The 10,305-nt window shown below is 36.3% G+C and overlaps 2 protein-coding genes across 2 annotated transcripts; both read right to left on the bottom strand.

Annotated features, from left to right (window-relative positions):
- Nucleotides 1-1,392: 1,392 nt before the first annotated feature.
- Nucleotides 1,393-2,360, bottom strand: LOC111386957. The gene is made up of 2 exons (XM_023011460.1): nucleotides 1,656-2,360; nucleotides 1,393-1,563 (listed from the first exon to the last, which is right to left on the bottom strand). Exons 1-2 carry the CDS (start codon nucleotides 2,358-2,360, stop codon nucleotides 1,402-1,404), a joined length of 867 nt encoding a protein of 288 aa, XP_022867228.1. The 3' UTR covers nucleotides 1,393-1,401.
- A 2,904-nt stretch (nucleotides 2,361-5,264) lies between these two features.
- LOC111386949 lies at nucleotides 5,265-6,872 on the bottom strand. Its single transcript, XM_023011453.1, has one exon. It carries the CDS (start codon nucleotides 6,558-6,560, stop codon nucleotides 5,601-5,603), a length of 960 nt encoding a protein of 319 aa, XP_022867221.1. The 5' UTR covers nucleotides 6,561-6,872; the 3' UTR covers nucleotides 5,265-5,600.
- Nucleotides 6,873-10,305: the final 3,433 nt, after the last annotated feature.

The following is a 10,305-nucleotide window of genomic DNA, read 5'->3' as shown; positions in this document are numbered from 1 at the left end:
ACACAAAATGACACATATGTTCACATATTATTGAAAACAAAAATATAAGGGATGTTAACATTTATATTGAAATAATATATTTCTTGACATTTCACTCATTTCTTGACATTTGACGTGTAGTTCTCGACATTAAATGTCTGCTAATCTGGACACTTGACAGTACATTTGTATAGAACGACATTTCAACTAAAGTATAGGATTTCTCCACATTTCATTAGAACATTGACATCTCCTACTCCACTATATGAGATAATAAAGTTATAAACTATTTTCAACCACCGGTTTATATCCACAAAATATTACATACCACCATATAAATAAAAATATGCAAACCACTGTCTAAACCAAAATATATTTTCCGTACCACGACATAAACCAAAATACATATTGAAAAACCACCATATAAATCAACATAGGTAAACCTCTAAATTCTACGCATCCCTCTTACCCCTCTTGCGATCAGATCGTGTGTATGGCGTCTTTGTATTTACACTAGCCTTCTTCAGCCTAAACGATTGAGGTCTACGTGTAGGTGGATCAGCTGCCATCGAAGGTCCAGAAACGATGCTATCATGAACCAGTTGATCATCAATGGTCACACCAACTGTCGGTACAACGGCTGGTGCCTCTTTCACAATATCACAAACAACATATACTGACCCAAGTACTCCAACCCCACCTCCTGACGTTATGGACACATCAGGGATATTGCAAACAATTGGTTCAGTTGCCTCTCCGACATCCTGTCTGTCTGCAAAAATATTGGGAGTGAAAACATCATGTCGGGGCTCGTCTCCACTGCGATCGTCATGACCAAATCCACCATACTCAGTACCAACATTGTGTTGTCCAATTTCTGTAGCAACTTCATCAAACCTTCGTCGAAGAACATTCATCTCATCAGTGACATGATTTCTCAAACCACACACATGACCTCCCAGATCATTTTGGAGACTAGCGAATCTTGTGTTTATTTCTTTCCTCAAATCCCCCATCTTGCTCTCAAATGCCTCCCGTTGCTCATTCAAGATAACTCTTATCTCATTTAAAGACACATGTCTTTCAACGATGGGATCCCCATGCTCTTCTTCTCTGCCTTCAACCAGATGCAAACCTCGATGACGATGTCCACCTTTGTTGCCTCTCTGGGATTTATTTTGTCGATGGTTGTTGTCATCGTTCCGTATGATATCATCGTCAACTGGACAAGCTTGTATTTCTATTGATTGAGCAACAAGATCATCTAAAATGGGGTCGGCTGCGTCTTCCAATGGAACTAGATCGATGAAGTACGGCTGTAATTCTTCTGCAGCAGTTGTTCGCAGCGTAGCCCACAAGTGCACTTACAGGAGAAGAAAAATAGGCGAAATGAAAAAATATATATTGCGGAGTGTAAGGCAATTAAGTATGTAAATCGCATACATTTGTCTTCTCAAAAAAATCTGAATATGTTCGGGAATGAGGTTGTTTCATGCCAGACCACCGCAATATCCTCGGGACATCGTCACAAGTCTTACTCGAGAATCGAGCTCCCAACTCCGAAATTACCTCGTACGTCCAAATCTGCATGACATTTGTAACAGTAATAACCATATTTGGAGATAAATAACAATGAGCGATGAGAAGAACTGAAATGAACCAAAATAGATGTATACCTGGACAGCAAGAGGGAATCCGTACAATGTGTAAGTCATCCTATCACAATCATTCACTTTTACCATGTCCGCCTTTCTTCCCCATCCACGTAGTAGTGATTTGATGAGAAGTTGAAAACATACTATCCCCCATGGGTAGGCATTGAAAAAATCCAAGTCGTCAACGATGGAAAGAGTTGTCGAATTTATTCCTACATTTCGATCTCTTGAATTAAATACCCCTTCAATAATTAGTGCCAACCCAAGCTTGTAACGATCGTTACGGTTGGCACATTTCAAAAAAGCTTTCTCCAGGTCGCTACACGTTATCCTGTCCATATTAGCAAACATTTTATCTTGTAGACGGGTTTTCTCTAGGATTTTGTCAACTTCGGCACCTTTAGGCACTGGACTGCACTTCAAGCCAGTAATTAGTGCGAACTCAGGTAGTCCAAATCGTGCAAACCTTTGGTTCACCTTGAACCAAGCCTCAAACCGCTTTCGGCATACCACCGATCTGTTTACCATTTCATGAATTAATTGAGCAGATAGTTTCAGCTCCGGTAACCTTGCAACATATCCTATACAACTGTCCTCCAACTGATGCTTTTGCTGTGGATCCAATTTGTTGAGGACAACTGATATATATTTTGTATTGCTCACTTGCGACACATGGGCCGGAACACGTTCTTCCTCCGGAATATTATATCGGTGTGTCATACTCATCTACAAATGAAAACAATACTTTAACAAATACTATGAGAATGTACAAATGAAATCAAATATAACATTCTTGTTAAAATGCAGTGCAAGAAAAATAATTTTTACAATACAATGGTTTGATAAAATATCATATCTAAACTAAGTTGTTTAATTGTTAAAATTAAAACAAACCTGACTTCTGATCTGCAGCTATCATGTAACCATTTTATAGTTGATCACCATTCAAACAGTTCAAAAGTATATACACAATTTTCTACAATTTCATTAAGTTAATTGCCTAATTTGGATATGCAAATAAGTCGAAAATACAATATTCTTTAACAAAATAAATAACAACAACATAGCCTTGTATTAAATAAATTTAGAGCCAACTACAACAGACCATACGCAAAATCAAGTATACATGTCGTAAGATTTGACAAAGTTTTCTATCTGTTATCAACCTATCACAATCTTCCTCCATAAGAAACCATCAATATACAAATGCAATCCTCAACAAGATGCAGAACAAATTTGATGCGAAAATGAAGCCATTTAGTTGCTGATAAGCATTCAAACAGTCTTACGAGTGTATAATAGCAACACAATCTGTGTCATTTCATCATGTTTATTGCCTAACTTAGATGCGAAATATGCCTCAAATGGAGTATTCTTCACTTTGTACTAGTGTTATTTATCATCCAGCAGCATCAAATTTAGTTCACATATAGATTATATCTCAAAAGCAAAAATGCAATAACAGGGACAACAGAAAGTACAATCATTTTCCTGATTTCTTTAAACACTTTTCCTCTTCAACCTTTTTTACAGTATCTCACATGTACCAATTTTTATCTCAAATTGTATCAACAGTTAGTATTTGCTCGCCCAATAGAATAGAGACACTCAGTGACCTTGACATCAATTTATGTTAAACTAGCCAAATCTTAGGATTTAGGAAGAGGGGAGACTTGGGGAAGTGAAAAAAATAACGAAATAAAAAAAAATAACGAAATAAACTTATTCAATAACACTGGACTCTGAAGTGTGGTGGGCAAACGGCACCTGGGAAAATAAGAGAGAAATGGACAGGCTCGTTGTCTGTGAGTTGGGTCAGAGTGAAGATTGAGAGACTGAGAGTGAGAGTTAAGAGGACTTAGTTTAGGGCTTCTTTTATTTTTTCATTCCCCCGCCTTCATTTCTTTTTTTTTTTTTTTTTATTCGGGTCGAGTTATATCAGGTTTTCCATTTTTTACCCATAACTCGATCCAACTCGACCCGCACCTACTTGACCCATAACCCGACCCACACCTATCCAACCCAGGCATTTAATGCTGATTGACATTTCTACGTTGATTAACATGAATAGTGATATGGAATTTTTTGAATTCTTGTGTGAAAATAATATTTCTAACAGGGGTATTTTCGTCTACATAATTCGAAAATGGACATTGACAAAATTGTGGACATTTTGGCAAATGACTCGCTGAAAATGGACATTACGTGAAATTTCCTCAATTTTTTAAATATGGTGCAGTGTCGTATTTGATATGGGCATAGCAGATGTGGACATATAGGATAATCATATGTTGGTTTAATGTCCGCACCATCATAAAACATTAAATAAATTGACGACAATTTATAAATAGCCAAATTTACAAGCAAATCAAAGTTTCATAACTTGCAGCAACTTGAATGAGATTGACAAGACCTATAAGCAAATCGAAGTTAAATTTACTAATTGCGCCAAATTGAATATGAGTGACCTAGAATGCACATTAACTCAAAATTGGATCACCTACAATACATTTAACCCAATAAACTACGATTATCTTCCCTTTCGTCAGTTACAGATGGAAGTGATCAAGGGCCGGGATGGCTGAGAAAGGGCAAGCGATCTCTACAAATATTTCAGGTCCGAGGGATGAGTCACACATTGGGGGGTATACGCCTCAATACTAACACAACCGTGGTGCATGTTATTCTTTCACCAAGTTTTAATGAAAATTGTTTATTGATAAATTTGTGACCAACTTTCCTCATGGTCAGGTCCTCGTTAATACGACACCGTCTCTCATCTTTGGCCCCACTCGAACTAAGACACTACCTGCATACAGTCGTTGTATAGCACAAGTCAGCGTCACATAATAAACACACCATCTGACCTTGAAATTACTCCTCAACGGTCTCTACCCAAATTAAAAACTCAAAGCAGATGGAGACAGAATTTACATTTTTATCATTCCATTTTTTATTTTTTATTTTTTTTTTAATCATTGCATGCACGGGGTAACCCAACGGGGTAGGGTGTCATATCTTTTAGTTTATCTGTATATGTTACTACTACCCTAAATTTCAAGCAGGGGTGGAGTCAACACTTCATGAGCAACTACGATCATACATGCTACTTTGTCAAAAGAAATTTTTCCTTATATTGGATGATCATTCAAGCGGCCACCTATGCTCACTTGAATTCGCATGTGTTCACATGAATTCTTAGATCCGTCACTGATTTAAAGGGGACCCATTCGACAAACCTTCCTATCTTTTATATTTTTGGGACTCTTCCGCAACATATTGAAAGGACCCATTTCAAACTCGACTCAATCAAGACGGCTGTTTGCACGGCCTTATCGATTCATTCTTACCAAATCCCTGTCCCCATTTAGAGTGTTCATTCTCCAAAAACATCATCAAAACAAACAGCCATGTAATGATCTCTATTGGAATTGAAAAAATATTATTGGAATTGAAAAAATATCCTTTAGAAGGTATTTGATGGGAATTAAAATTAAATTTTTTAGTAGATTGTGATAAAAAAATTTGAAATATGTGATTAAAAACTTACGAAACTCATGAAAAATTTAATTAATATTAATTATTTAACTTTAACTTAGATAAAAATTAAATTTTAATCCAAACCAAACAGAAAATAAGATTTTACTTTAGATCACATTGAACGGTCAAACTACGTACACATTATTGACACATCATAATTCAAAAACCATTAACATTTAATGGGGAACAAATGGACCATCCACCGTAGTTCACCACTCTAACCCACTAAAAATTCACCACTTAAACCTCACATTACTGAGCTTATCATGCGGTAGTATAAATTTTATTTCTTTTACTGCTTAGTAATAAAATTGATAATAAAGAACAGAGTGACGTAATAGAACCGTAGTAAGGGGCAAAATCGTCTTCAGCATGGTGGCAGGTAATCGGCGGTGAGGTTAAGTCAAAAGTCAACGGTCACGGCGATTAATTGTTAGGATTGTACCTCCCGAAATCGGCGAGTTTACGGGACCGATTCTTGCCAAGCGACGCTGCAGTGGACAGATATGGCTTCGTCGGAACCCTAATCTCTTTGCTTGCGCCGGCCACAACCATCTCCGGTGGCAATCCCATGTGATTCCAGTGCCGGTTTGGGCTGGCGCGGACCAATGGACTCAAACAAAACGCCAAGTGAGTGACATTTTTGCTATGCCCTTGCCTTCCTCCGCCACGCCGTATCACCGGTGTCTTCCGCGGAGTTTGCTTCCACCCTTGAGAAGACTCCGACGAATAACCGCTCGATCCACCATTGCAATGCTCATCCTCCTCGTCGGAATATCTCACAGGGGACATTCCTCGGTCGAGATTCCGGCAGGTTCTCCGTTGAGCACAGATTGTATTTTCATCAAGTGAAAACGTCTGAATTTGCTTTTTCCTCCGGCCGGGAATAATGTCAGAAAACCACAAAGGAGAAGCATTACAAGAATCCCGAGAATTCAGCTGACAGGAAACTGAAGAATCCGGATTCTGACCCGAATCCAAGTCTGGTTTTCCCGTTTTGGACCTAAATAGACCCGAAAAAAGAGAAGAAATTCTTCCTCCGGCACACTTCATCTTGACGCTACTATCAACGGCTGATATATACCCAGTTGGGCCCACCTGGGGAGTACTGTAGAATCGCTGATCGTGACCGTTGAGGTGCCACCTGGAGGCTGCGGCAGTTGCAGAATTCCGGTGGGAAATATACGGCGAAGCTGACTGGGGAAAAGCAGGAGGGGGTTGTTCTGCATCAAATTCCAATCGATCTTCTCGGGATCGTGCCTGGGCCTGTTTCTGAGCCAAGGCTTGCTCCTGTGCCGCTATAACGGAGAACAGCCGTTCCCGGAGGCAGGAGGCGCAGACGCCGACGCTGCTACTGAGGTCCGCAGGATGCTTCTTGCACCTCATTTACTGCTATGGAAGATTAAACACTTCCCCGTATTTGTCTATATATGTATAGATTCTATATTTTCATGTATATATATAAACAATAATTTCATGAAAATGGAATGACGGGATGAAGCATTCTCTGTGGCGGGTGTTTTGCTGTGTGCTCGTGTGTGTCGGGATCTGATGAGGATTACTGAGGAGAGGCTCTGTCTTCTTCCTCCCGCTTTTTAGAGAGAGAGAGAGAGAGAGAAGGAGCGCCAATTAGTTGGGACCGAGGCTTATGGAAGGATTTTGTACAGAAAAAAGAAAAAGGAAAATATATTCCTTGTTTACGATTTAAGTGAGAAAAACCATTTCAAGAAAAAAGAAGACTGGGAAAGGAATACTTCTACATTTAGTCTAGTTGTTAAGATTTGGGGTCTATCTTAATAAGGTCAACCTTATTAAGAGAAATGACTCAAGATCTTTTTAAATTGGTCTATATTTCGATATTTAACCGATGTGAGATTTATTCCCTTAACATGCCCCCACAAAATGGTGGCTCTTTTTTTAATAGATCAATCTTGAAATTCATGTACTCATTTTTGAAACTTAATCGGATCGAATAGCTCGTTGGAACTTACTGAGTTATGATACTATGTTAAGATTTGGGGTCCATCTTAATAAGGTCAATCTTATTAAGAGGAGTGTTTCAATCCTTTATATATTGGTCATTATTTCAGTATTTTACTGATGTAGAATTATATTCCCTTAACATGCCCCATAAGATGTTGACTCGTTTGAGCAGATCAATCTTTAAATTTGTGTGCTCATTTTCAGAGACTTAATCAGATCGGATCGCTCGTTGAAGGTTAATGGGTTCTGATATCATATTAAGACTTGAGGTCCATCTTAATAAGGTCAACCTTCCCATATCAATAAAATATCGAAATAATGACCAATTTATAAAGGATTGGGACACTCCTCTTAATAAGGTTGACCTTATTAAGATGGAGCCCTAGTCTTAACATAGTATCAGAGCCCAGTAAGTTTCAACGAGCTATTCGATCCGATTAAATCTAAAAAATGAGCACACGAATTTCAAGATTGATCTGCTAAAAAAAAGCCACCATCTTGCAGGGCATGTTAAAGGAATAAATCTCACATCGGTTAAATACCGAAATATAGACCAACTTAAAAAGATCTTGGGCTACTCTGTTAAGGGATGTGTTATCCCACATCGATTTAATATCGAAATAAATACTAATTTATAAAGATATTAGGCTTCTCCTCTTAAAAAGGTTGATATTATTAAGATGGACTCCAAACTTTAATACTACCAACGTCGAGCCAATGATATGGCGTGAAATAAGCAAATTCCTCTTCATTAAATTGATCTCTCTAAAAATAAAATAAAAGGGGTTGAACTCTAACTTTGAGGGCTCCCACGACCCTGTCCCTGAAGCATTGCGAGGAAGGTAAATCGCGGATGTGTCCCAACAAGCCAGGAAACAAGAGTTTGTATGTATACTGTGCCCATAAAGAGTCAAATTTCATATCTCTATGATCTATGTGACATTGCTACATAAGACAATTACTATTTGTTTCGCATTACTTAGATATAGAGGATTTTATATTTTTAATCCTTTGGAGCAATTAAAAGGTCAAATTTAAAAATTATTTTAACTATACGCTATCATTCGAATATCACATTCTCTAAAACTTTGGCTAAGAATTCCAATTGATGCAAATTCTAGCAAGGCTGACTTCTTAAGAGTCAATCCAGCCACTACGAGAAAATCGGACACCACCACCAAGTTGTAGAAAATTTCCACGACTACGAAATGTGAGATTGAACAACGATATTGGAGGTGTGTGCAGAGATGACAATGGTTTGGCCATGGTTGCCTTTGTGGAATCAATATTGGAATTTGATCTCACCTTTTTGTTGTTGAGTGATTTTTGCGATTTGGGAGAAATCGAAGTTTTTTTGAGTGATTTATGCGTAGCATGCTCTATCAAGATGGGACAAGCATGGCAGAATCCCCATCCTTCATTGATTGTTTTGTTTCGGCTTAAGTAATTGAATAAAGATCATATTGGCTTCAAAGTGAAAATGTCAACTTTTTCATCTAGGTGCTTCAAAAATATGTAAGATAAATAAAAGTATTGCTCTTTAACGTTCAAATCAATATAGATAAGTGAAAAATTGAGTGTTATCTTGGTATAAATATATTGATATGTTTTATATTACCACAACTGGATCCTTTTTATAGTTGAAACCCCATAATCAAGAGTTCGTCTCTACAAGTGTAAAAGGGAGTTTTATCCTCTTCGATTGGCCTTTACTTGGTCGATTGTGATCTTGTTGAGAGTTCTTACATTTTAATCGCCACCAAAGGTGAATTGGGGGTCTTTGATAAAATGTTCAAATGACCTTTTTTTTGAAAATAACAATAATAATACATATAGTAGAGCAAATTATCGCCAAAGCAAATTTCGTCGATAATCATCGATGGTATAATTATTGATTGCTCTAATATAAATTAATATATATTCGCGATTCAAATGAAATTACTAGCACCGACATCGTTGATGATCATCAATTCACCTTCATTAGATATTGCTGATGTCAATGTTGTCGATGATATTTTCGAGAATCATTAATGGTGCTTTACCTATAGTAAGTCGTCTCAGTCACTAATCAAAGTTCGTTCTTTCTACATATTTCATTTTTTATAAGTTATTGACGAGTAAATTATAGTATATTTTTATCTTTTCTTATACAATAAAGCTACTTGGCCAGGACTAGGCCCTAGCCATCAAGCAAAACTCTTTCTTATATTAATACAGTCTGATAAATTAATTTTCTATTTGTTATTTGATCCGATTGAATTTTTTATTAATATTTTTTGACTAGTAATAATATATTCAATAAAAATATCGTCTCGTGAGTAATAAATATTAAATTGAATATTACTAATCCGTTATCAAATTTGAGTGTAAAATTAACAAAACAGATTTATGTGTTTATGTCTAAATTATCAACTAGTTATCTAAGATCATTTTGAATTAAATAAGAGATGTATGTTTTGGACTATGTATCCTCCTATTATTAAGTTTAGATCTATGTGATGTAGTATGATTAAGTGTGATAAATCGAACTGAATCAGTGAGAATCTTGAAAAATGGAACCATTGATTCCGTATCTAACTATATAATAGAATCGAAATCGTACTGATTGGTTCTAATTCGGTTCGATCCGATTTTGATTCTTTATATTACAAATTTATAAAAATAAAGTATAAAATGCGTGTTAGATTAATAATAGACTAAAAAAGAGTTGAAATCACTTATGATTCTCATAATCTAATAATATAAAAATCATTTAAATAGTGCAACAAACAAAAATACATTCCAAGGCTAAAGATTATAAGGGCATAAAAAGGGTAAACTATTAAACACAATATAAAGTTTAAAGTCTAGACCAAAAATTATTTAAAAAAAAAAATCATGGAACAATTTACGTTAAAAATGATTCTAATATTCTACTAGTTCTTACAAAAAAAATTGAACTAAAAATACACTTCTTTCCTAATGGGATTGCAATAAAACTATGAATTTTTTGTGAAGTACTTTATTTAGATTTAAAAGTTGACCCATTAGGTTTTGCTATGAAAGAAAGAAGAAGAAAGGTATACAAGTGAAATTTTGTCGTAATATAATTTTAGGGTTTAATGTTCAAGTATCTGGTACAAATTTGTGCAATACACTAGCAAAAAGA

This window comes from Olea europaea, chromosome 3 (assembly GCF_002742605.1).
Source record: "Olea europaea var. sylvestris chromosome 3, O_europaea_v1, whole genome shotgun sequence".
NCBI lineage: Eukaryota > Viridiplantae > Streptophyta > Magnoliopsida > Lamiales > Oleaceae > Olea > Olea europaea.
Note: the sequence above shows the minus strand (reverse complement) of the source record. Positions and strands in the feature narration are given on the sequence as shown.